At 39.6% G+C, this 27,653-nt stretch overlaps 1 protein-coding gene across 3 annotated transcripts in view; it reads left to right on the top strand.

The window, feature by feature from the left end:
* Nucleotides 1–27,653, top strand: part of dnah6 (dynein, axonemal, heavy chain 6) — a 59,732-nt gene that overhangs the window by 9,698 nt on the left and 22,381 nt on the right. For all 3 annotated transcript variants that reach the window (XM_036000632.1, XM_036000633.1, XM_031293574.2), the window contains 33 exons: nucleotides 222–272; nucleotides 1,640–1,732; nucleotides 1,838–1,957; nucleotides 2,299–2,479; nucleotides 2,584–2,680; nucleotides 2,994–3,225; nucleotides 4,225–4,389; nucleotides 4,693–4,803; nucleotides 5,065–5,190; nucleotides 5,372–5,527; nucleotides 5,907–6,068; nucleotides 7,754–7,891; nucleotides 9,570–9,737; nucleotides 9,832–9,980; nucleotides 13,573–13,680; nucleotides 13,899–14,025; nucleotides 15,054–15,266; nucleotides 15,348–15,569; nucleotides 15,772–15,894; nucleotides 17,181–17,363; nucleotides 17,675–17,818; nucleotides 19,991–20,212; nucleotides 21,015–21,162; nucleotides 21,280–21,437; nucleotides 22,068–22,199; nucleotides 22,482–22,653; nucleotides 23,997–24,143; nucleotides 24,269–24,342; nucleotides 24,470–24,624; nucleotides 25,147–25,378; nucleotides 25,463–25,615; nucleotides 26,485–26,625; nucleotides 27,302–27,544. In XM_036000632.1, coding sequence (XP_035856525.1) covers nucleotides 222–272; nucleotides 1,640–1,732; nucleotides 1,838–1,957; nucleotides 2,299–2,479; nucleotides 2,584–2,680; nucleotides 2,994–3,225; nucleotides 4,225–4,389; nucleotides 4,693–4,803; nucleotides 5,065–5,190; nucleotides 5,372–5,527; nucleotides 5,907–6,068; nucleotides 7,754–7,891; nucleotides 9,570–9,737; nucleotides 9,832–9,980; nucleotides 13,573–13,680; nucleotides 13,899–14,025; nucleotides 15,054–15,266; nucleotides 15,348–15,569; nucleotides 15,772–15,894; nucleotides 17,181–17,363; nucleotides 17,675–17,818; nucleotides 19,991–20,212; nucleotides 21,015–21,162; nucleotides 21,280–21,437; nucleotides 22,068–22,199; nucleotides 22,482–22,653; nucleotides 23,997–24,143; nucleotides 24,269–24,342; nucleotides 24,470–24,624; nucleotides 25,147–25,378; nucleotides 25,463–25,615; nucleotides 26,485–26,625; nucleotides 27,302–27,544 — 5,046 coding nt within the window. The remainder of the gene's footprint in view (nucleotides 1–221; nucleotides 273–1,639; nucleotides 1,733–1,837; nucleotides 1,958–2,298; nucleotides 2,480–2,583; nucleotides 2,681–2,993; nucleotides 3,226–4,224; nucleotides 4,390–4,692; nucleotides 4,804–5,064; nucleotides 5,191–5,371; nucleotides 5,528–5,906; nucleotides 6,069–7,753; nucleotides 7,892–9,569; nucleotides 9,738–9,831; nucleotides 9,981–13,572; nucleotides 13,681–13,898; nucleotides 14,026–15,053; nucleotides 15,267–15,347; nucleotides 15,570–15,771; nucleotides 15,895–17,180; nucleotides 17,364–17,674; nucleotides 17,819–19,990; nucleotides 20,213–21,014; nucleotides 21,163–21,279; nucleotides 21,438–22,067; nucleotides 22,200–22,481; nucleotides 22,654–23,996; nucleotides 24,144–24,268; nucleotides 24,343–24,469; nucleotides 24,625–25,146; nucleotides 25,379–25,462; nucleotides 25,616–26,484; nucleotides 26,626–27,301; nucleotides 27,545–27,653) is intronic.

Here is a 27,653-nt window from a genome sequence, read left to right as displayed (position 1 = left end):
ACTTGTGGGGCCTTGTTTACTGCTGGCTATTAAGTTGGTAAAAGTCAAAGTACTGTATGTACTACAGTAATACTTGCCCTTACTTTATCTAACGTTCTACCTTACACTAAACAGATTTTTTTTCTCAAAATGAGGTCAATGATAAAAGTACACAGGCTGGTTATAATTAATATCTTTAAGCCTGACCTGGAAACAGGACTAACACAACCTGTGACTTTTAGGTGTCAGGACAGGCTTCAGGAGAAGCATCAGTGGAGAACATTATTACAAAGGTGCGTGGAAAGAGAACTATGAAATGTATGCAGAACTTGTATGTCCATCTATATCTACTGGAGAAACTTCAATGGAATTGTACTCTAACTTCCTGTTTTTTGAATATGAGTTGCTTTTTCATCCCAATTTGATGACTCAATATGATATGTATGACTCAAGAATCATATCATCACATAACAGAGATTTCTGCCATTATTAATAAACCATATTAGTGTGAATTGACCCATGGCACAAAATGCAGTGGGTGTGTTGTAGTAAACTTTGTTTTTTTATGACTAGTCTCTGGTGGCATGTGATGCACTGATGGTTGCAACATGGTTTTAATTTGATGTAAGGATATGGTAGAAGCTGACATTGATTATAGCCAATTAAAATCAGTTCCTCTGGTCCACTGTTAAAGCAAGACTCTCTCTGCTATAGCAGACTGACAGTTTTGTAATGAGGACGAGAGCCCAGACAGGCCCCTCTCAAGAGGAAGCTAATGTTCCAGGAGGTGCAGAGTTGCACAGATTTGTTCCACAAATATGTTGCCAAAGATTGATTAATTTAGTTTTGTTTTTAAAAGAATAGTAAGAATATTTTAGATACATGCTTATGTGCTTTCTTGTTGAGTCAGATGAGAAGATTGATACCACTCTTGGACAGTGGTATCAATCATGTCATCTCACCAACAAGACAACGAATATGTGTATTTAAAAAAATGTCAACGTATCCCATTAAATGGAATTTATGTCTCTAGAGACAATGAAAGCCTGATCACCATGTTTGCCATGAATATACTGTATATGGTTTCATTTACTTTCATTTTAGTAAAATGCCCAATAGGAATAGAATGGAATGTGCAGCAACAAGTAACTTTCTACTACACTATATGCAAATATAGATACACTGGAGTGATAAGTTGTAATGTAGTAGAGTTAAACATGCATGTGGGGAGTTCATACAAAAGCTGACAGTTATGCTGGCAGGGTAGAGTTGTCTCTGGAGTAGGGCTGCAACTAATGATTTCATAATTAATCCATAATCATTTATTCTATAAAAAAATTTATTCTAAAGTGAAAACATTTACACAACATAAACATTTACAATTTCACGGTTAAATTGCAGTCCAAAACATTAAGATATTAAATTTTAATCTTTTATATAGAAAAACAGCAATTGCTCAAATTAGAAAATCAGAAACCAGAGAATGTTTGTCATTTTTGCTTGACTGAAACATTTATTTATTATACTAATACATTTATTCGATTGTCAACAAATTTTTAATGGACCGACTAATCGGTTAATCAACTAATTATCGCAATTATCCGCAAGTCGTATTTGATACTTTAACTTTAACCTTCTGCCCTCTTAATGAGCCATGCAGGTGGAGGATGTGTGGAAGACCACAGAGTTCACTGTGCTGTCTCACGGTGACTCCAAAGAGGTCTTCATCTTGGGAGGCACAGAAGAGATCCAGGTGGTAACATGGAGCAGAAACACTCTGAGGCACAGGTCTGTTGTAGCTCAATAGTATTGTTTTATTACAACTAATTGTATGTTTTCATGTTTGTTTACTGTTAAGGTACTCTTGGATGACAGCATTATCAATGCGGGCACGGTGGCATCATCTCGCTACGTAGGTCCCATCAAGTCCAAGGTGGACAAATTGCTGAGACAGCTGACCCTCTTTAACCAAACACTGGTAAAAGCATAGAGACGAATAGCACAGATATTTCAGTTGTTCTCTACATGCTTAATGCAGATTTTGACTTTGGATTTGGCTTCAAATGTTACACAGTAGCTCTCCCTAGTGGCTACAAACAAGAAGCCAAACTGCTTGCAAAATAAATTCTCATTTTTTTTTAATGTTTATTGAGTTCATGAAAGAAAAGACTAACTGCATCACATCTGAGACTGCAGTTTATTCACACTATTAAGTTTACTTTACGGCTTTAATTCTCTTTCCACTCACATTGTTCCCACTGCCTTCCCTCCTCCTCAATTTCTTTCTTTTCCCTCTTTTCTTTCTATCCTCCTTGCCAGGATGAGTGGCTTACGTGCCAAAGGAGCTGGCTATACCTAGAGAGTATTTTCTTGGCACCAGACATCAAAAGGCAGCTGCCTGCTGAGTCCAAGATGTTTCTTAAGGTGGACAAGTCCTGGAAGGAGATCATGGCAAGGGTCAATAAGATGCCCAATGCCTTTAAAGCAGCCACACACCCTGGTATTTAGCCATACAGCATTGATGGAAAAATAGACAAGAAGACATGTATATGTGGAGACAGGAAGACAGACGACCACACATGCATGTGTTTTTGTTCTACACAGATCTTTTGGAGACTTTTCAGCACAACAACACTCTTTTGGATGAGATACAGAAGTGTCTGGAAGACTACCTGGAATCCAAGAGAGTCATCTTCCCCAGGTACACACATGCTTGGTTTGTTACATATTGAAACAACACATTTTTACATCATACTTCATCCTCTTTGTCATCTTAAACTTTCTGCTTGTTTTTACTTTGTTTCCTGATTAGTTTTCCCTGTGCACAAACAAAATTTTAAACATAAGCTGTGAAATACATAGTATGAAGCTCTGCATTTTCTCCCTTGACAGGTTACTACCAGTTGTTACTCTAAACATCTCTTCCCAGTGTGCACTGAGTGATAAACGTAATGATGTGAATGCTGATGTGTCGTGTTAAGTACTCTGATAAGTCCTCTATCTGTCCCTCGCAGGTTCTACTTCTTATCTAATGATGAGCTGCTTAAGATATTGGCCCAGACAAGAAACCCACAGGCAGTGCAGCCCCACCTTAGGAAGTGTTTTGATGCCATTATACGGCTAGAGTTTGCTTTGCTGTCTGAACAATCTTCTGGGGCCAATACAGAAACTGGGCTGGATACTGAAGAACAGGAGAACATCTATAGCAAAGACATTCTGTACATGGTTTCTCCTGAGGGAGAGAAGGTCAGGTTTGAGTAACATTAACATTAACTAAATGAACACCTTCGGTCACCATAATCTGTTTTATTCTACCTGTTATTATATTGTTTCAGTTCTTGCTGAGAATGAGAGTGTGAGTGAAAAAAGACCTTCCATACTGTATAAACAATAACAATTAGTTCACCCTGTCAGCTATCTTGAATGACACCACTCGTAAGTGCAAGAATAAAGCAGGTTCTCAATGTATGCCAACACTTGTAAAAGCAGTATGGCAAACACTGGACATTTTTTTAATTTAAATAGTTAAGTAATAATAGTATTGTGAATTGAATATTGACATTATCTGTTTCTCACCTTGTTAAGTCATTGTTGATAATTATTGTGAGAAATCCTTAACGTAATCAGTGTCTTCACATAGATGAGTATCATTAATCATTAATAATCATATATAATTAAAGGCAAACTGAGCAAATTTGTTATTTCAGAAGAGTTTATCAAACTGGTAGCCCTTCGTATGACTCAGTACCCATGAAGTAGCTCTCAGTTTCAAAAAAGGTTTAGAAACTTACACGTGTTTAGAATTTGTTGCCTTGAGAATTTAAGAATTTGACTGGTCTCGTACTCAGACTTTGTAGCCTTTTCTGCTCTGGCTTCAGGTTTCTTTGTACCAGCTGAAGACCAGCCTCTTTTCATCATACCACAGCAATCATTGTGGTATAATTGTGTTTGACATCATACCACACACATATTCTGCCAAAAGGATGATAACCACATTTTTGAGTGCAGTGGCAATTTTGCTTGCACTGATTGCTCACAGCTGGTGGCTGTATCAGGCATAGGGCTTGTCAGTCATGACCACAAGGAGTTATTAGTTATCACCCTTGCAGTCCTTTGATCATGAAAGGCAAATGAAGGTTGTGAGAATTAATGCAGAGGAATCACAGTGAACCCTTAATAAAAAAGATGAGACTCATGTAGTTATTTCCTTAACTGTAACTGGTTTTGTCCTGTGTGTAACTGTAGGTGGGTTTGACTAAAGGCCTGAAGGCACAAGGCAATGTGGAAGATTGGCTTTGCAAGGTGGAGGAGGCAATGTATGCCTCTCTGCGACGCCTCAGCAAGGCTGCCATTGCTGACTACCAGGTGAAGCCTAGAGAGGAATGGGTGGTGGCTGGACATTCATCACAGGTACACACACACACACTCACACACACACACACACACACACACACTCACACTCGTACACACAAACTTTTAAGAAACAGACCTTTGCGCTATAGTTCCTATAGTTTTACACTCTGGGTTTTCCATGTCAAAAAAAATGTCTAGACATCTTCACACATGTACCAGTACATTTTACTTTTACTATTATACTTTTTTTTTCTAACCATATTGTAATTCTGTGATTGCTCACTTGCAGGAGCTGACCAAGACTTTAAGAATGATTGCTATTGTCTAAAGCTTTCAGTTGTGTGTGTGTGTGTCCACCAGGTGGTGCTGACTATCTCCCAGATGATGTGGTGCAGGGACATGGATGCCTGTCTGGAGGGAGACCACGACCGCTTTGCTGCCCTGCAGGAATTTGAACTCACTAACATTGATGTAAACCACACTAATTACTTTACTGCTAGCTTTCTTTCCGGAAATGTCTGGTTAAAGATTAGATTTGACAAAATAAATCTACACGTGTGTGTGTGTGTGTGTGTGTGTGTGTGTGTGTGTGTGTGTGTGTGTGTGTGTGTGTGTGTGTGTGCGTGTGCGTGCGTGCGTGCGTGCGTGCGTGCGTGCGTGCGTGCGTGCGTGCGTGCGTGCGTGCGTGCGTGCGTGCGTGCGTGCGTGCGTGCGTGCGTGCATGTTTTCCAGAGGCTGAATGCCCTGGCGACATTGGTACGAGGACAACTGCCTACTTTACATCGTAATATCATCACTGCCCTTATCACCATTGACGTCCATGCCAGAGACATTGTCACAGATCTAGTCAACCAGAAGGTACAATAGTACACACACACACACACACACACACACACACACACACACACACACACACACACACAATGTCTGTCCTAGGCTTGGTATAATAGGTGCAGGTTTGGCATTGACTGGGTGTTTTCAGGTAATTAGAAAATTCTCACTACCTTAAAGTAATTTCTGCTTCTAACTTGTTTTTCAGGTGGACACAAGGTCTAACTTTGAATGGCAGAGACAGCTACGCTACTACTGGGACCTGGACCTGGACAACTGTGTAGCCAAAATGGCTCTGTCCACTTACATCTATGGCTATGAATACCTGGGAGCGTGTCCAAGACTAGTTATCACACCACTCACGGTAACACAATAATACACAATGATACTGATACACACATCCTATCCTGTTCCAACATTAATGTAACACCTTGTAACACATATTATTTATGAATATTATTTATTATTTTGAATGCAACTGCAGTGAACAAGCTTCCACCAGTGGCAGAGCTTCATAAATATTACTTTACTTCATTCAGTTTGTTTGTAAACCCACACACCTGTATGGAAAAGCCACAAACAACCAAGCTACAAAAGTGTAGCTAATGTCCAAACCAAGCATATAGTGTAGCCTATAAAATGTTTGTCCTGTAGTAGCTAGAACTGAAAACGTAACACAGGAACACAGCATATTGTGTGTGTCATTGGTATTCAAACAGTCCTTTATCTGTCACCCTTCCCAGGACCGTTGCTATTTGTGTCTGATGGGGGCTCTCCAATTAGACCTGGGAGGAGCTCCAGCTGGGCCAGCAGGGACGGGCAAAACAGAAACCACCAAGGACTTGGCTAAGGCCCTGGCCATACAGTGTGTGGTCTTCAACTGCTCTGATGGACTTGACTACAAGGTCAGGCATGACAAACTGTATTTATCTATAACCCACATCCTTTTATTACACTTTTTGTTTCTCATGCTTACTTGTTTGTCCACTCGGTTCTTAATTATGTAATCCTTTATTTCTTCCCCTGCACCTCTTCACCTACATTCACCCTTATCCTCCTTTTGTTTCCAATTACTCCAAATAACTATTTCAATTAGCTCTGGAAGGCTGTCTCACTCTGACTGTACCTACCAAGTAACACCATTAGATGGCACTATTGTGAAAGCATTCAAGTGCCGGTGCCAGTTAAAGCATAGATACACTGTACAGAGCCTTTAATAGTTGTATGCAACTAAAACATTGTAGCTGTTTGACAAAGAATTGCATGTGATAGTATGATAGGGATCATACTGTATATGGCTGATAAAAAACTTATATGTGTTATTTCTGTGTGTATTTCTTGCATTAATGATCTAGTAAAAGGCACATCCAAATGTAAACAAAAAGGGATGCCTCAACAAGCTGTTTGGGTCAGTAAGTTTTGATTAAGTATGATCAGTTGACAAACACAATGCTGATATTTCATCCGAAGTAACCTTCAGTCATATACAATAATATATCTGTACTTTGTAAACCCCCAAAGTCCATATTGGGCCTTTATCCTTAATACACACCATATGGTAAATTTGAATGTTAATTACTTTGTCTTGCAGTGCAGAGAGGTTACAGTCAGTACAGCTGAAATGACACGCTGGCATGACAACTGGAAAGACATTCTCCCTGTCTGCTGTAGTTAGTTATTCATAGCGCACACCTGTGTATTAGAGTGGGACAGAGCTTTAATTTAGCCGGGCTAGAATCACAGCACTATGTGGTTTTATGTGTTAGTGCTTTATTCAGCTCTTCTCCACCGTGGCTAATCAAAATTTAACTGTAACATTTAATTCTGCTGTCCATGAGATATTAATAACTTTGAAAAGTGTTTTTTGTGTCACCCATGGAAGTGATGCAATTCACACAACATAATGCAACTATAATTATATTTACTCATACTACCTCTCTTCTGCAGCTGCAAACATACATTTTATTTTACCCTTCTGCTCAAAAAGCTTAACATTTAAAAGCCTAAAAAAACTTTCTTACAGGGATTTAGTTGTTTAACATACTGTATGGTTACTTTTATTTTTTCCAACTTAATGTTCCATGGACAAGGTTGATCCCAAGCTGATTTTAAAGGGATTATGTGTGGCAATGTAATTAATAAAATATGACTAATTCTCAAAGTTCTATACTTGGCTTTATTTGTGGTGAGAAAAGATGTACTATTGAACTCAGACCTCCAATCAGAAATAATTTACAATAAATGAAATGTAAAAACAAAAAATATAAGCGTACTGTAGTTATTTTTACCTACATTACATTTTCTTGAATTTAATTAATTAATTTAATTTAATATTTTTCTCTCTCTCCTAACTTTGTCCCTAAATCATGTTAACAGCTAGTTTACTGTATATGGGCAAATGTCTTCATCTGTACAAGAGGGTATTGAATGAGTGAATTTGATGTGTAACCTTGAATTACAGGGACAGTCTCACATGACCTTAATATGCCCACTTTATGAAACAATGCTTAAAAACAGAAGTAGAAATGACAACCCAAACCTGCACCCGTAATATTTCCTTCCCTGATTTTGTCACACTTCTCTCTTCCAGATGATGGGGCGCTTCTTCAGTGGGCTCGCTCAGTCAGGTGCTTGGTGTTGTTTTGACGAATTTAACCGAATCGACATCGAAGTGTTGTCTGTCATCGCTCAGCAGCTCATAACCATACGAAACGCCAAAGCTGATAAGGTACACCCACACTCACATACAACACCACTTTTGCATTGTTCCCAAGACACTTATATTGGCGAAGAACATTGCCCCACTATCCTAAAATTCTAAGTAATAGCAAGTGATAAGCTTACAGATCTCAAGAGTGGGTCAGTTGACGATTAGACAACTGAGTCCACTGTACCACTGTGCTGATGGTTTCCAGTTGTCACTGTAAAAAAATAAATATCTAGCTTCATATTAATGGCTGGACAGTAGGACTAGCCCAACAACATCAAAACTCTGTCCCTCTGTCGCTTTGTCACTGGATGGAGTTCCACTATTGGTCGTAATTAGTGCAATGATGTCATTGTTGGTATTTCCCCATCGGCTATGGCCCTTTCAAACTATTGGCACGACACAGGCTTTATCTCTATTATCTCCCATCATCAGCTGGTTAACTTCCTCAATACACCGTGGATGTTGTTGTTGTTGTTGCTGCCAGCTATTTTAACTGTTTTGTGCTTAGTAGCACACGCAAAGTAGGCTACATGCAGATGTACGACACACCACCGCGTGTGCGCGTGTGTGTCTCCCTGCTTCTCTCTGTCGCTCTCTCTTCTTACACAAATGAATGTGTGGCACAAGTAGGCCTACATAATTTAGAAGAAGAAAAAAAACAATCACAAACAGCAGTGACACTCAGCTATTTCTAAATAAACAGTGGATGGGCTGATTTTTCATCATGTAAAAATCTGGGGAATTGAAATTGCTGGAACAGCAGGGAAATGGGCAAGAAAATCAAAACGGTTGGCAATCAGGGCATGCATATTTGATCATTTATCAGAATCAGATAATTTCTATTACATTTAATATATCTTCTATATGGTTTAAATTGGATTATTAATGGGTTTTCTTGCAAGATTCGCCCCGCCTTGTGGGAAAAATAGACGACGCAGCAAAACGAGAGCTGCAATAGCACAATTGCTCAACATGGGTGCAAAAAGGAAGCGGGTAGCGCTTCAGCAATCTGTATAAACCCGGTGAAAGATAAACTACTTAAATAGCAAAAAGGAGTAGGCCTACACATTATGAAGAAAGAAGAAATTATCTTTAAAACCGAACAATCTGAAAGTAGCACAAGGAAACAATGCCATTCACTTTCCAGCGGAAACTAAATGTTGTTTGTAGCAAACTATATAAACTCATACTGAGGGAAGTTTAAAAACAATCAAAACTCAAGACTTTTTGTCCTCAACAGACCTCATTCAGTATCAGTCATTCATCCTGTCCTCCTCCCAGGTACTCAAACCTACACCGCCAAAGTCCGATGACTTCAATGACGTGCAAAATAGTTAGTAATACTTGTAGATTTACAGCTGAAAGAGGGAGGAGGGGCTGATTTGTCTCAGCTAGCAGCTAAGTTTACAATAATTTGCAAATTTTAAATTGCATGGCAAACTAAGATAAAGAAGACTACAACAGAGCAAATTAAAATATGTAATATGTACATTTCAACTGAATAGCAGTCAGTAATCTACTGTAGCATTACTGTATTTTCTATCAAGACCATCAGGTTAGGTGCCAGCACAGATTACATAAATTAGAAGTTAATTAGGTCCATACATCCCCGCCACATGCAGACTTTACTTGCTTGTGTAGACATCACATGCACACATAAACAGGAGCATCTCACATCTAACACTCTGTTTTGCAGCTGTCAAGGTTTCGATTTGAGGGCCGGGAGATCAAGCTGGTGATGACGTGTGCTGCATTCATCACCATGAACCCAGGCTATGCTGGAAGAACAGAGCTACCTGACAACCTTAAAGCTCTCTTTAGACCCATAGCCATGATGGTGCCAAACTACGCACTCATTGCTGAGGTAACAGGCTCTCTGCGTGTGCGTTGTTCGATTGTGCTTGATCATTTTCTCTTCATATCTTTTATCAGTGCCTTTTTTCTCTCCCTTCCTTCAGGTGATTTTGTACTCCGAGGGATTCCAGTCCAGTAAGACTCTAGCGAGGAAAATGACCCAGATGTACAAGCTGTGCTCTGAGCAGTTGTCTCAGCAGGACCACTACGACTTTGGCATGAGAGCTGTCAAGTCTGTCCTGGTCATGGCTGGGTCAGAGAAACACACTCATGCACACACTGACACACATGTGCATTCATATAGAGACAAACAAACATTCACCTTTTCACGCATGTCCCAGGAGGACCATTGTGACTTTAACACTCTTGCAGACATACATGCATATATACACTCAGTATTAAAACGCACACAGTTGTCATGTTTTAGTCCATTGCAGAGACCGTCCTCATCAGTGAGTTTGGTAGACAAAAGAAAGATTTGGACACTTTAAAAACATAGTTGTTCCTGATCTGCGTGGGTGCATATATTTGAATAGATCTCCAAGGGAAGAAGAGGGACTTGAACACACTGATTGATTTTCAGCCTTTAATCAGAGTCAAAACGACTCGTTTTGACTCTGATGAAGACACAGTAGTGCTGAAATGTTCGTCTGTTTGCACAATTAAAGGCTGCAAATCAATTAGTGCGCTCCAGTTCCCTTAGAGGTTTGATGTGCTAGAACTGAGAAGCACCTGATTCAGCTGCATGCTGAAAGATACACAAAGAATTATGTTTCAACTAAATGTGAATGGATTTTTTCGTTGTAGTGAAAGTCATGCTTTCGCCAGTTGGTTATTAGCTGAAGCTCAGGGAATTGTAATTGGCTTGTGAGTCATTGTCTGTCTTTGCCTACATATTACTCCTCTTAGTCTGCTTCTTCCACGCTAAGAGCACATTCATTATCTCCCACTCTAATGTCTCTAATGTTTTTTAATCGTTTTTTTAACGACAGACCAAACGTAAAGACCAGGTTGTGCAATATTGAATCATCAATTTATGTTGCCTGCTTATTATCTGTATTACATCTCTCTTGTAATGCAACTATTTTCCAGTAATGAATTTGCTCATTATAATATAAATGTTCCCGTATTATTTATATATATTTAAATAAGTGCACCGGCTTCTTTGAAGAGATGCCTTCATTCATTTTCACTTTTGTAGTAATTTCATTTGTTTTTGTTTTTTTTTAGCTTTCTTTATTTAAAAGGGACAACGCACATTAATTAACATGAGCACAAAGTCCAACATGGAAATGTGCCAGATTTAGCCATGCACATTCATTTTCATCTGCAGTCCCTAGAGGGTTAATGGCTTAAAAGAGATTAAGAGACATTAGATAAGTTACAACAATACAACACATAAGCATAAAACAAGAACACATAAGCATAGACAAGTAAAATGACACAACCACTATTCCAGATTAGTGATAGACCACTTTTATCGGCCGGCCGATATATTGGGCCAATATTTGCATTTTTACGTGTATCGGCATCGGCCATTGATTTATTTCAATGGCTACTTTTCAGGTTTATTGATTTCTTAAATTATTTAAATGTGTTGACAAATGACATTTTGTTTATAATATGTCAGCAAGCAATGCATCATCAAGGCTGTGTTGTAGATGTTGATGAAAGCCTTTTACCCTTGCACAGTTAACCATATGCAGTGCACCCATCCATATGATGCACATTGCACACATAATTTGGGTGATATGAATGTAAGATGATTGCAGAAGTGACATTGATCTGTGTTTTTGTTTATTATTTTTAAAGAAATGGCAGAGCAGATTCCGAAAACAAATCCAGTGTGGCAGGGTTTACATTTTTATGATGTAAATTGAGGGAGCAAAAGCAGTATCGCCTCCAAATATCGGCACTAAAAAATCCATATCGGTCGATCCCTATTCCAGATCATGACAGCTGGCAGGTTGATGGCATGAGAGAAACATAACATATAGACACAGGTAAAAGTGCATAGACACACATTAAAACACATCAACAACACAGAAGCACCAAGCACATACAGAGACACTACTATACAAACACATTCCGGATTATGGCAGCATATTTGATTAGTCAATAACAATGCTTAATGGATTTGGAGAAGGATTTGATAGATGTGATGTTCCTTAGTTCTGTGGGTATGCTATTCCATGTATGGGCTGCTCGAAAGGAAAAAGCTGACTGTACAAAACTACTTTTTCTACATGGTATTTTACAATCCCCTCTTCAATTCCTAATGTTGAAAGTGTTATTGATTTTCTTTGATATGTTAATGCATTTTTTTATGAAACTGACTTACGGTGGCTGACCGGGGCAAACGCCCTGCAACTTAAGAAAACACATGCAAATAGACAAAATACAAGCAAATTAAGAAAACAACTTCATTAATTTGACAACACATGCGCAGCATTCAGCAAACACGCTGCAAATACACACAACACAACCAAATACACAAACGCGCTGCAAATAAAAAACGATGCAAAAAGAAAAGCACGCAAATCCCGAAAACAAATGCAACAAAAAAACGCTGCATCCAGATTACACAACGGAAGTTCTCCAGTCGGGTATGGCTGCATAGTAAAAAGAGAACTCCCGTCTCATGCCTTCCCGTCCATAGACTGTATATTCAATTCATATTATTATTATTATTATTATTATTATTATTAATAACATGATAATATATTATCATGATAACATGATAACATAATTGTTTTGTAAGTAAGACATCTGCTGAAAAAGTTATTGTATTCACTAGCCAGCAGATGTCTTACTTACAACACGATGGCGTTAGCAAAGCAGTTTTGTGTTTGGCGGGATATATTCAGTTTGATAAATCCCACGGTAAACTGGCTGGTTTACTAAACAGGGAGGGACTAGAAATCCTGTCTGTTTTTTGTATTTCAAGAGTGAATTGCTCCACAATATGAATACAGATTGATCACTTATTCTGTTGTATAATCACAATATTACACTTGAGGAGGCCTATAGCCTACTTCAGTAATTTCGGAACTCGAAATTAAACCCTCTCATGTGTCTTAAACAAACGTCAGCATTAAACGCTGATGCAGTTTTAAATGTTTTATCACCACGAGTTTACAGACGTCTCAGCTGATTGAGTATAATCTGTGACCTGAGCCGAGACACACCCACCAAACGAGAGAAAACATATCTCAAACATAGACTTAATATTTACAGTCTATGCAGTTTCTCTCTCTCTCTCTCTCTTTCTCTCTCTCTCTCCCTCTCTCTCTCTCTCTCTCTCTCTCTCTCTCTCTCTCTCTCTCTCTCTCTCTCTCTCCCCCCCCCCCCATGGGGTCGAAAATCCAGCTGTTCCACTAGCTGCTCCCTCTGGAGGCAGCGTTTTTTTGTTGTTATTTGGTTGTGTTGTGTGTATTTGCAGTGCGTTGTGTATTTGGTTGTGTTGTGTGTATTTGCAGTGCGTTTGTGTATTTGGTTGTGTTGTGTGTATTTGCAGCGCGTTTGCTGAATGCTGCCGTGTGTTGTCAAATTAATGAAGTTGTTTTCTTAATTTGCTTGTGTTTTGTCTATTTGTATGTGTTTTCTTAAGTTGCAGGGCGTCTGCCCCTGTCGGCCACCGTACTGACTAGTAGTTAATCAACGTAGTTTCTAGTGAACAACATGCAAACTGAGGATTGTTCTTCAGTATGACAAAGACGTAGTGAGAAATGAAGGAAATAAAAAAGGATAAACAAACAAGTAAAACACGCTAATGAAATGAGAAACTGCTAACAAACTTCACATGAAATGCATATAATTGAATGTAATGATGTGTGTGTTCTTAGATCTCTAAAGAGACAAAACCCCCATCTCAGTGAGGATGTGGTTCTTATCAGAGCCCTGAGGGATTCCAACCTGCCAAAGTTCCTCACTGATGATACTGTGCTGTTTGGGTAAGCCAATCACACATTTTGGTAAGGAAGCACATCTTACTTCTGGTGCTCCAAATGCACACATACTAAAGAAATAACAGATATATATAAATAAAAACACCAGACCGCCTACACAAATGAGAAAAAGGTGTTGTTTTCTATGTTTTTACATGTGAAAACAATTATTTTTCTATTGCGCGTGTGTATATACTGTATGTGTGTTTGTATTATGCCAACAGTGGTATCCTATCAGACCTCTTCCCTGGTGTGATTATTCCCGACCATGACTACGGTGTGCTGTACACCACCATCCTGGAGTCTCTGGTTAAGCGAAACCTACAGCCACTGGATAGCATGACCAAGAAGGTACAAGGGCACGTGATGTTCCTTATTTTTTTATTTCCTTATGAATATTTTTACTTCTGTAAAACACTTTGCATGTAATATATACATTTTAAGATGAGGCTGGTATTCTTTATTTTTTCTTTCTATCATCAACCATGAAAAGACAAACCAACAATGTGTTAGTTCATCCCATAATATAGGGCTGGGACGATACGCTTTTGTCCCAATTTGATTCTTTCACGATACATGGGTGCCAATTTGATTTGTATTGCCTCCCCCCCCCCAATTATTTTTTAAACTTCCGTACCCCGTCTGTTGAACTTATCCCCAGGCCCATTTGTTCCTGCTGATGATGACTGATGATTAAAAAATTCACAAACATATAAAGGACTATGTTTAGCTGTGGATTAATACACATTTGGTGTGCTAGTAACAATTAATAGCACCCGGGATTAACTCAAAATAAACTAATATGGTGCGTATGTAATCATAATGACAAGAAAAGTCACATTCAACCAGTAGGCACAGCAGGTGCTCCACTAACCAAAGGATTAGTGGTTCAATCCTTGGCTCCTTCTGCTCCCAATGGTTAGGCGTGTGTGTAAATGGATACGTGCGAGACAAATTACAAAGCACTATGGATAAAAGCACTATATATTGTAGTCTATGTACCTTTTCATTTATGTTTTATAATAGTTCTTTGACAACATTGGAAGTCTATGGCACCAGGGAATAAGCTACGTGAAGCTTTAGCCACACATGCAATAGCTGTTAATAGGATCAATCCATTGTTTTTGTATTTTCATCAGATTAATTAACAATAATAAAAATTATACAATATTGCCAGCCTTATCTTTTAAAGGGTTGGTTCACACAAATTACAACAATACAGCAAGGCGCGAAAATATAATGCAGGTCAGTTCAGATGCGTTGTTTGTTTCACTTTGCTATAGTAGTACACTTGTATGTATTTAGTTTGTTTTGTAAAACAGGTCCCTCCTCCAAACATGCCCTCATTCCTCTCCATACACTTCTTTTATTACGACCAGGTGATCCAGCTATATGAAACCATGTTAGTGCGTCATGGTGTCATGTTGGTAGGGCCTACTGGTGGAGGTAAGACCACTGTGTACAGCATCCTGGCAGACACACTGGAGACCCTTCAAGGCACGGAACACAAGGCTAACAACCCGTTCTATCAACATGTCAGGACCTATATTCTCAACCCAAAATCTGTCACAATGGGAGAGCTATATGGAGAGGTACTGCAGACAAGAGAATTAATTACACAACAGTTTTTTTCACTTCTCTCTCTACATTCATTATTATCCTCAACCCCTCAGGTTAACACATTAACACTGGAGTGGCGTGACGGACTGATGGCGCTGAGTGTCCGCGATGCAGTCAGCGACAACACTGATGACCACAAGTGGGTGATCTGCGATGGGCCAGTTGACGCCCTGTGGATTGAGAACATGAACACAGTGCTGGATGACAACAAGATGCTCTGTATGGCTAACAGCGAGCGAATCAAGCTTACTCCATCCATACATATGCTGTTTGAGGTTAGAGCTGAACATTTTGTCTAGTCAATAAGCAGTTTTCAAACTTGCGTGTTGAAGACAGGTCGGACCTGGGTAAACGGCTCAATCTAGAATAAAAATGTGATGCTCTCTGCTTTAGTGAATAATTACATGGTTCTACAGTGTTTTGTGCTCCTAGATCAACTGATTTATATTAGTCTATTTCATCAACTGTGGTTTTCAGGTCCAGGACTTGGCTGTTGCATCTCCAGCTACAGTCAGTCGCTGTGGGATGGTATATATTGACCCAGATGAGCTCAAGTGGATGCCCTATGTCCAGACATGGAGCAGTGGTCTAGGAGCGAAGGTACATACTGTGTCTCTGTCATTCCCAGATCTGTTATAACAGTATTTGATTGCAAAATGCCTTTAAAAGTGGCTAACAGCGTGCTCAGGATCTAATGTAATGTTATATTCTTTTTGTGGAACTGTGACTGTGTGTCCCTGACTGTTTGTGCACCGAATGAATGCATGAATAGTAATGTGCCTTTTCGGGCATTATAAGCAGAAGAACTTAAGCATTAGCATAAATGTTGATGACAGCACATCACATCAATGTATTTGTTTATAGCTTGCAACATTAGCCCTTATAGCCTTTTAAGGTTACTTAACAACGCAGAAAGTGGGTCATCTCTCTCCTTAATTTTGAACTCTCTCTCTCTTGTTGTAGATCTCTCTGTTTCAATGTCTAATTGACTGAGACTAGTATGTTTGTTGTATTTATCTAAAAATCTGTCATTTGTTTTTTGTGTGTCTTTGTTTGTCTTTGTGCTTTCTCCTCTTTTCTCTCCACACTTCTCTCCCACCTTTGAGTATTTCAACCTCTCCATTCAGATGCTTCAATCCGTTTTGTACCAAGCCACATTATTTTTGGGAAAGGACTTTATTTCCTTAGTTTCAGTGTTGCATTCTGCTTCGTTTGGGAAAACTTTGATTACACTTTCAACAAATTTGTAGTTGTTGGAGTTAGAGTTTATTCAAGTGTTTAATTAGTTTTTTTTTTATTTTCACTTAGCTATTTTAGCTGAGAGAGTCTGTCTCTTTATGTCTCTTGGGGACAGGAAGAGCATTGTCCATACTTACACCATTGTCCATACACTCTCGTTCAAATTAGTAGCTTGTGTACCTTTTCAAGAAATAGTTCAACACTTTAGGAAATCAGCTTATTCCCTTTCTTGCTTAAAGATAAATTTGAAAATCAATACCACTCTAGACTGAAAACAGCTAGCCTTTCTCTTTCTTACTGTTCGAAGATAAAAAAGAGGCCAGTGAGCTTTAGAAATGCTGGAAGGTGGATTTGTTTTTTTTTACCTTTGCACAGAGTCAGGCTAGATGTGACCCCCTTGCTTTCAGTCATTTATCCTAAGCTAAGCTAACTATCCCAGGTGCAGCTTTGTATTTAGCGGACAGATATGAGAGTGATTTCGACCTTCTCATCTAACTCTTGGAAAATAAATAAACAATTTAGTAAAAAATGTCAAAACTATTCAACTGTATCTGTATCAAACTAACTAGGTTGAATTGATGATTATGTAGATAAACGTCTCTTAAAGATTACTTCATAACCTTACTCACTCCATGCTGTCTCTCTAGCTCCCAGACCCAGTGCGGACATACCTGCTGGAGCTGTTTGAGCAGTATGTGGAGAAGGGTCTTCAGTTTGTGTTGAAGCATTGTACCCAGGCGATGCGACAGGTTGACATCAGTAAAGTCACCACTCTGTGCTCCCTGCTGGAGGCTCTGCTGCTGGGCGAAGGAGGGCCAGACCTTCAAATGGTACATTAAACATAAAATGTAACTGTCACTTTAGTCTATTTCAGTTCTGTCTATGGTGCCACACCAGGACCGGTCTATTAATGCAAATAAGGACATTTTTGCACAATAACTCAGCACTATAATTAAAAACATTCAGTGTTGTGGGCAAGGTCAGATGACAAAGGCAGGACCTCAAATGTCACCAATACCTTGTAGATGGTTGGACACCACAACTGCATACAGTCAATATAGGTGTGTGTACTTAATTTTAAACCATGCCATAACTTACTAACTGAGCTTCTTCCCTTTTTCTGTTTTTGTGTTGGTGTCAGGATTCCAAACTTCTTAACAGTGTATTATGTCAGACCTTCATATTTTGCTACCTGTGGGCAGTCGGCGGAAACCTGATCAGTTCTCACTGGGATGCTTTTGACAACTTCATCAAACAGCAGTTTGAAGGCAACAGCAATGCTACGGTATATACCTGTGCACACACCCACACCCACTCATACATACAGAGATAGATGGAAGGTATAGAGGGCTTTATCACTATACTATATTGTAACATTTGCAGACACTGCATATGATATGTTCATAACACAGCGACATGCATAAAGACAGACAAGTCACAACTTTGTCTTACAGGCCCAGTGCTGCTGTTAAAACTCTGCCACTCAAGGCATTCTTTTCCCCCTCATCTGCATTACAGAGTCAAATCCAACGCCTTTGCAGACATTAGCATGAAATATGTAAAAAGGCCTGAAGGTTAGCTGATATTATATTACATCAAAGTATTTTTGGCACTGAATGTATCTCACTTGAGTCCAAAAAAGGGTTATTCCCTATGATATCACTCACTCATGTGAAAAGAAGACATTAAGAAAGAGCATCCATATCGTACATTTTTGTAATACTGTAATACTTATAGTGGGCTATAGGGAACATATTGGAAAGGTCAATTGGATAAAAAGTTGAGCTTTGTGCCAGGGTTATAAAATTGCGATGATGCATATCATTATTCTACCATGCAAACTTTAAAGAATTATGAGTTGGTCGTTAGACAGTGGGGGAAGGTAGATGCTGGGGGGCTGATATTTTGAGTCCGTCTGCCTAACAGGAAATGGAAAGTTGATTGTTTGAGAGGTTTCTCTTGGCTGGCAGCAGTGGCAGGTGATTGAGGGAATTCCTTAATGACAAAGGCAGAACACTGTAGGGCAGAACATGACTCACTTACCTCAAGGTGGAGTGAGCATGGAAGGTAAAGGTTTGTGATAAACCTGTTTGAGTCGTGACTCACTCGGATCTTTCACCCGTGTCTTTAAATTAACTCATGAGTCGCGAGTCTCTAGTATCATTAACTCGTATCAGTTGAGTCCTACTACAATTCAATCTAAAATGATAACAGCGCCACACACAAACCTCTTGCAACATTAGCTACTGCTAGTCCTAGCCATCTTAGCTGCCAAAAGTTTTAGAACTTACAATTTCGTAGGCAACCACAACTCACAAGTCAACTCAAGCGACTGAGTGAGCAGAGAGACAGTCCGAGACAGGTTATAGGAACTTCCCGACCCGCAGACTCAGAGCCGGAAACATTGCAAGCTCTCAGACCACGGGACTCACAGCCGGCTACGTTGTCATGAGTGGATCTGTAGAGCGAGTGAAGTCTCTCCTCGAGTCAGGGTGAAAAGGAAATCCACAACAAAACCCATTCTTTCACTTCTGAAATAACATACAATGTTCTGCACGTAGCCTAGGCCTACTGTAGGTTTGGTGTATAAATGTAGTATGTTAAAATGCAATTAGGTCGAGCAGATAGTCCGAAACATTGCAAGCTCGCCTCGCAGACCAACAAAAGCCATTCTTTCACTTCTGAAATAACATGCTTATAGGTTATAGGTTTGGTGTATAGATGTAGCATATCAAAATTAGGTTGATCGATTAAAAAAAAAAAAGATCTGAAATAGTAAGTCTGAACTGAGTGAATCTCCGGAACTTCCTACTACGTTAGTGGTTAGAGACAATGGGCTTGGACTGAGTTTCCTTGGCGATTTAGCAATACTGACTCAAGTGACTCGCACAACCCGGATCAGTTTAGTGAGTGACTCAGAATAACCCGAATCCTTAAAAGGAATCGAGTTTGCCAGGCCCAGTTTATGAAGGCTTTAGAGTATAATCAGGAACATCCGACATGCTTCCACATTTGTTTAGGAGCTGATGTTTTTATTTCTGGTGGTGTGTGTATTTGGGCATTTTAATATTATTTAGCTCAGAGAACTGTTTTGTGTAAGTTTTTGTGTGTTTACCATGAGATAAAGCCAGTGTAGCCAGCTCCCAGCTGTGCAGTTTGAGGGGAAACAAACACATGGGCACATGCACACACACTACTAACAGCAGGATTTAGGAAAACAAAGATGGCTGACAAATACTAATTCACGTGGCGCTGGGAAAACTTCCAAAGTTCCACATAACAAATCAATCAAGTAAAATGTGTTTCTTTATTGCCTGATTTCTGAGGAGGTTTTAAAGCTAATTGCATACTGTCTTACGAAGGCACTTGTATACATTTTTGTAAACATTCATTACACTTTATTTGCCTAATTTTTGTGTGTATTTTATGTTAATATAAATTAATGTGTGCCATGTAGCTCCCGAGGGATGGTACCTTGTGGAGTTCATTCATACCCTTTAACCACAAGCGTCTGGAGTTTTGGGAGAAGATAATCCCTTCGTTTACATACAACAGTGAGCAGCCCTTTTTTGAGATGCTGGTCCCCACCACAGACACTGTCCGCTACGGCTACCTGATGGAGAAACTGCTATCTGTGCGACGTTCTGTACTCTTCACTGGCAGCACTGGAGTGGGGAAGGTAAGGATTCATGGATACAATGAAAATGGTAGCAACACTGACATACTGTACTTTAAAGCATATATTAGCGCACTGACCTATATATAGGAATTTAACAAGAGAATCCAGATACAGCGCTATGTTGATCATTTTATGCCCAGTTGTGTTCTTTAAAGGGACATCTACTTTGTTTTACTGGCCTACTACAGCTCAAACCTGGGCTCCCTTCCTAGTAGTAGTGCTTCTGCCATTACCAGGTGTTTCAGTAAATACAGTGTGACCTCCAGTTGTATTGTGGTAGGAGAAGTGTTGGATTTATGAGCAAGTAATGTACATGAAGCTCATTAAGCTTATGAAAATGATTAACTGGGAAGATACTGTAAATAAAATGTTTGTGTGCTTTTAATAGTTGGCTCTTTGCTTTAGTTTAGATTTTGTCTTATTAGTCAATGTGTACTGTAGATAGCACCTGGTAGTCTACACCCACCTTCTGATTAAATTTGTAGAAGGGATAGCTAGAGATCATGATTAAATGAAGACTAAATGAATACACACAAAAATCATTAATACAACCAAACCTATAAATACTGCACCTATTCAGGTAAACTTTAAAATGCAAGAACTACAGTGGTTGTAGAGATCATTACAAGATCCCAATGAAATACCCCCAAAATGATTGACTGTTTAGCTTTGGTGCTGAGTTTTTCTACGATAGGGCTGTTTTGTCTTGCTTAACCATTAATCCTCAAGTTTGGAAGAAAGAAGGAAAAAAATTCAAGTCGTCAGTGTTTTAAAAGTGTTTGAATGTGTCTGTCCCTGACAGTCGGTGGTGGCTCGGGGCCTACTTAACAGTATCCAGGAAAAAGCAGGATATGTCCCTGTCTACATCAACTTCTCAGCTCAGACCACCTCTGCCCGCACGCAGGAGATCATTGAGTCCAAACTGGAGAAAAAGAGAAAAAACATTATGGGTATTGGCTCACACGCTTTTGATATCATACAAACAGTATCATCCTTTGTACGCATCTGTACATCCGTTAACCTTTTTCTCCTTCTCTCCTTATCCTTTTTATTTCCCCTCCCTGTAGGTGCTCCTGGTAACAAGAAGTTAGTGGTCTTTGTTGATGACCTGAATATGCCTAAACTCGACAGTTATGGCTCTCAGCCCCCTATAGAACTCCTGCGCCAGTTCCAGGACTTTTCTGGCTTCTATGACAGAAACAAATTCTTCTGGAAGGAAATTCAGGTATAAATGTATACAAATAAAATGAGCTACATCGTAACGACACATTTGACAGCTATGGTTATGTATGTGCATATATCTTGGAGTTCAGCAGATGGCTGTTTGAGTGACTTATGTGGCTGTCCATTTTATAAATCGTCAAACAGACCAGTAAACATGCCTTTCAGTATTCAGTTAGAACAGTTGTTTTAGATCGAGCATGTTTAACATTTACACATTTTGGCAATGAGGTGTTTGTTGTTTTTGCACAGTCAGCATCAACATCATTTCATTTGGACTTTTAATAAGGTTAGTCCATTTATATAAGAAACCCATTCATCTTGTGTGTCTGTGTGTGTTTGACACACACATATTGGCCTTATGGATTTTTTTATCTAAAGAAATGCTAATATAGTCATAACTATCTACAGCTTTTCAGATGCTGGAATGTCAGACTTCAGAGCAGTATAAATATTGGTATTGTTAACACATCAGATTGGATTAGGGGTGGAATTGTATTATGTTTAAATGAAATGTGTGTACCTGATGTAGCCATCTGATGAAGTTTCTGATGGGAGACATGTTTATCTTTTCTCTCTTCTACATTTTGGCAAACCTCTCCTCCACTCCTTCTCCTTTCTACCTCTCCTCCAGGAAATGACCATTGTCGCAGCGTGTGCTCCTCCTGGAGGGGGGCGCAATCCGGTGACCCCCCGATTCATCCGCCACTTCAGCATGCTGTGTCTTCCCACACCCTCAGATCAAAGCCTCAAGCAGATCTTCAAAGTGAGGAGACACACACAGACAGACACACTCAAAGAATGTGGCTACATTTAATGTTGAAAAAGACGTCATAATCCTAATTAATGATTTTGTTCTTACTGGTTTAGGAACAATATTATGTGGCCAGAATGTATAATGTTCATGCACTTATCTCTATGATATCTGAATCTTGCTCTCTCATTCTCTCTCATTTCTCCATCTCACCCCACTCCCCACTGCTAATCACACTTACTTCCTTCTGTAAATGCTTGTTATTATCTCTTTTCCCTCCCAACCTTCCTTCAGGCCATCCTGAGTGGTTTCTTTAGTGACTTTTCCCAGGAGGTGAAGGATAGTGCCGATCAGATTGTGGATGCGTCTGTGGAGATTTACAACCGCTTGAGTGTAGATCTGCTGCCCACTCCCGCTAAGTCCCACTATGTCTTCAATCTCCGGGACCTCTCCAAGTGTGTCCAAGGTGAGACACACACTGTGACAGACAAGCACACATTCAGATCAGCTCATTGGACACCCAGGGCTCCACAAAGAGCACCTGCAGTTGTCACAACTGCTAATGACTAACAGCCCAGAGCCCAGTTCAGGGGCTGTGCAGTTGTGGATACCTTGTTGCAGAATTGACATCTCTTATGCTTTCCAGTTCCACTTGGCTAGCCAGCAGCCAGATTTCTATTTTGTTGAGTTTCAGAAACAGAAACACAAATATGAGTGAGAAAGAATAACATGCATACCACTGAAACACAGGCTAAGATGTACAGGTAGTATCTTGTATCCAGATATGTCCAATTGTTCTGCCTTTTGAAAGGCCACTTGGAATTTGACTTGGATCAGTGTGTTGGTTTTTGGTTGAAACTTGTATTTCCAGTCACTGGGGATTTGATCACTAAATATGCATTTTAATGTTCAGGCATACAGCATGTACTCTCTCTTTTCCTCAACAGCACAAACTAAACTGTAGCTTTGCTGAAAGAGACTTACAGATACAGAGAGTGTCTACATTTTTGTACCTCCACAGCTTGGGGCACAGCTGTGATTTATCTCTTCAAGCCACATTACCAACATTTATGGGCTCTGTCTCAGCCTCATGCTCCCAGATTGTCTGCACCATCACCCTCTCTGCCTCCTCCCCTCTCTCCCTCCCCCCCTCTCTTCCTTTACCCAGCAGGCATCATTATAGCATGAAGATAAGCTGAAATGACTTCTACAACGGTTTTCTGTATACCACTTGTTCCATATAGCTAGAGTGCATTACTCAAACACACAGTGTTAGCAGTACATTCTGTTGGTGAGGGGTAATAAACTGACACCCGCTCTTCCCATTTTCTTATATCACTGAAATCACATGGCCTCTCTCTACACAAGTCTTTTTCTGTTTTGTTTTACTTTAAACGTATCCTTCATAGTTGTCTTCATATGGCTTCATAACGAGTAAGTAAAACAGCTGCTGAAAGTGAGCAGAAGAAACATTTTTCGGAGACACTTACAGACAATATAGGATTTCCCACCAAGCCACTTAAGCTCTTCATTTTATTTTTATTTTATTTTTAATTTTATGTATCTTGCGTCTTTACAATGTTTTCCACTGCGTTGGAAATTGTTATCCAATCAAGCTGCGTCTTACCTTTTTGTTGTGCACTAATTGGTTTTCTTCCTTTTGTTTTCTATATATTTTAATGAGCTCCCTGTTTTTGTCCTTACATTTTTTTTCTTATCATTTTGCTCCTATGTACAGCATGTATTTACTTAAGATAAGTACAATTCTCCTTTCCGTATATCTTCTTGTTGACCTCTCTTGATGTCTAGGTATACTGCAGTGTGAGCCAAGTCAAGTGAGAGACAGGAACCAGATCTTCCGTCTCTTCTGCCATGAGTGTCAGCGAGTGTTCCACGACCGACTCATCAACAACCAAGATAAGACCTATTTCAACACCATCGTCTCTGAGATGGCCAGTAAGAACTCTGTCACAAAGGCCGTCCCGATAACTCACTTTGCTAAAGTTCACTCTACCCATTTTCCACTTATTTTTATTACCTTTGTAATACCCATCCTTTGACCCTATCTCTCTTACTACCAGGTAGATATTTTGGCATTACCTTGGAGCCCTCATACTTTGTGACTCAGCCCATCATATTTGGAGACTTCATCAAGGCCAGATTCTCTCTTCTTATTGAAAATGCTTGACAAATTCAGAAAACATTTTGATTTCTAGATTTAAACCAAAATACCTCACAACATTTATTTATTACAATTGCTCTTCATCTAATAATCCCTGTAGGTGGGTGCAGAGAAAGAAGATCGTCTGTATGAGGATCTGACAGACATGAATAAGATTCAGGTTGTTCTCCAAGATTACCTCGATGATTACAACATGACCTTCTCCAAGGAGACAAAGCTGGTTTTCTTCCAGGACGCCGTTGAGCATGTCTCCAGGTGTGTACACGCAAACTTGCACCACTGAATTGCCAGATTTTTTGGAAGGCGGCTTCTTAGTTGGTGGTTAATAGATTTTAGCTGCAGGTGGTACAAACTGTGAGAAGAGAGTTACACCAATAAGAAAAGAATATCTAGAAAGTCACTGTGACATGCTCAAGTAGTGTTTGTCACACATACTGATGCTGTTGCTGCTGATGGTGACTAACATTTTTGAATGTGCTTTGATTATTGATGATTAAGTTATTTTTGTACATCAAGACTCAGCTTATACAAACATAATATAATTATCAGTATTGTTGTATCACTGCATATCACTCCACGGAAATCTGTTTTTTAACAATACAAACGTGTAGTCAGTAGGTAGGGCTACACGGTCTTGCTCAAAGACCCTCTCAAAGGATATGTGGCTCACATGACATTGAGCCTGTGACCTGTATATAACTTTATAACCATATCATTTCCTGTTTTTTTTTGTTTAAAAAATAATGACAATGCTATTTGTCTTATCTTTTGCTGTAGGATTTCCCGTATGATTCGCCAGGAGAGAGGCAATGCCCTGCTAGTGGGGGTGGGAGGTACAGGCAAGCAGTCACTCACTCGGTTGGCATCCCACATGTGTGGGTACCGCTGCTTCGAGATTGAACTGAGTCGAGGCTACAACTATGACAGCTTCCATGAAGACTTGAGGAGACTCTACAAGATGGCTGGTGTGGAGGGCAAGAATATGGTGTTCCTCTTTACGGATACTCAGGTATGATGGATGGACTAATATGAACATTTGGATGCCTGCAGATTGTTTTTTTTAACCTTAGAGGTGTCCACTCTCCGGTTTTAGATTGTGGTGGAGGAGTTTTTGGAAGACATCAACAACATGCTGAACTCTGGCGAGGTGCCCAACCTTTTTGAAAAAGATGAGCTGGAACAAGTACTAGCTGCCACCCGCCCTAAAGCCAAAGAGGCAGGAATCAGTGAGGAGAACAGGGATGAGGTACACACACCGACACAAACACTGTGTATACCTTCAGGCAGTACAAATGTAGCACTGTATATCTACAACATGTACAAGCAATGGGTTATGTGCCAGACTCTCTCTTGGCCTGGCACAGTAACACAAAGGGTCCTTTCAGAGAGATATAAATAAACCAATCCAAGACACCTGATGTTTACGATGTTCAGATAAAATCCAGAGATCATCAGTATCACAAGCTGTCAGTAGCCAAAAGTAGATAAGATAAGAAACTTTATTGTCCCCAAGGGGAAGTTTTTCTTGGGCAATAGTGCTACACACTGCTGCAATCAACTTAATACAACACATAGCCAACAATACAGTACAGTGGTACACAGTAATAAATGACATACAACAAAAATGCCTTGTGAGGTAAAATATATAAATACATAACAGTGGTACACAGTAATAAATGACATACAACAAAAATGCCTTGTGAGGTAAAATATATAAATACATAGGCATTCTATAAATGAGGAAATCATTTCTAAAAACCATAGTGCATTATGCATACAACTAAATGCAACAGTGCCTCATGGCTTATGAACTACATAAGGATAAACCTGTTTTCTTATTGTAGTGTTATAGACGTTGGAAGAAAGGAAAGCTCGAAGCGTTTTTACATTTGCTGGCTCTCATGTCTAACTTCCATAACATTTTTTAAAAACAACACACAGTGTCTCCCACAAAGGGCAAAAATAGCCATAGAGTCTGGTCAAGAGCAGTCATTTAAAGTCCGTGGCCCCAAGCAAGCTGTAAAAAAACAACAGCCTTTAATGTTATCTGCCAGCTGAGACTAAAGCTCCAGATATTATGGAGTCTCTGCATATGTATGTGTGTGTTGCCCTCAGGTGTTCCAGTATTTCATCTCTCGTGTACGGGAGAAGCTGCACATCGTTCTGTGTATGAGTCCTGTGGGCGATTCCTTCAGGTCCCGCTGTCGTATGTTTCCTTCACTGGTTAACTGCTGCACCATTGACTGGTTTGTGCAGGTATGCTGAGATTGGCTCAAATTTTTCTGACCATATCTAGTATCTAGTATATACTTACTTCATTTTGCTTTGGGGTTGTGAAATGTAAGATGATTATGTAATTATTATATATAGAAAACCATATAATATGAATACACATTCTGTATGGTACACACAGCAGGTTATAGGAATCATCTATACATACATAGGATCTATCACTCTCCTTGTCTTGAACCAGTCTACAGCGCCATTCTTCTTTCAATCTATCTTACAGCCGTGCTGCTGGTCCTGGCAGCTATACCCAAAATGTAATTTCTTTTCCACTCTGACATAATTTTTCAGACCCTACTTTCTTCATATTGCATTTTTCTTGTTTTACAACTATTCTCTCCCCCCTCCACCATTCTGTTCACCTGTCTTTCAGTTTATGACTTCCTATCCATATTGTTCCATTAATGTCCTTTATTAGCATATTAAATTATTGTTTCGTTAAACTCAGTTGAGGAAGCTTGTAATTGGCATCTTTATTGAATGTCTTTATTATTGTATTTGTACATTTGCATGGCTTTCTATTGCTATTCTGTCGAATCACTGTGAAAAATAAACAAAAGCTAAAATAAAAACTGTATATCCTTGCTATTGCTCGCTACCATTATCTCACTCCTTCTTCTTTTCCCCTTTACCCCCGGGTACCCAGTGGCCTCGTGAGGCGCTGCTCTCTGTCTCTGAGACCTTTTTCCAAAACGTGGACTTTGGCAACGAGGAGCTGAAGCAGAGCTTCTCAGCCATGTGCGTGGAGATACATGTGAGTGTTACTGATATGGCTGAGCGCTTCTACTCGGAGCTGAGACGCCGATACTACACCACACCTACCTCCTACCTGGAGCTCATCAACCTCTACCTGTCCATGCTAGATGAGAAGAGACAGCAGTTAGTGCTTGTAAGTCTGACCATCAAAATGCAACAAATGTCACTACAAGTGATACGTTGAAGGCTGTGGTGTTAATGATGAACCCTAATCTTAGAGGAAGTAGCAGCTAGTTGCTCTG

The sequence above is a fragment of the Sander lucioperca genome, chromosome 4, assembly GCF_008315115.2.
Source record: "Sander lucioperca isolate FBNREF2018 chromosome 4, SLUC_FBN_1.2, whole genome shotgun sequence".
Lineage (NCBI taxonomy): Eukaryota > Metazoa > Chordata > Actinopteri > Perciformes > Percidae > Sander > Sander lucioperca.
This window is presented reverse-complemented; position numbering and strand designations above follow the sequence as displayed.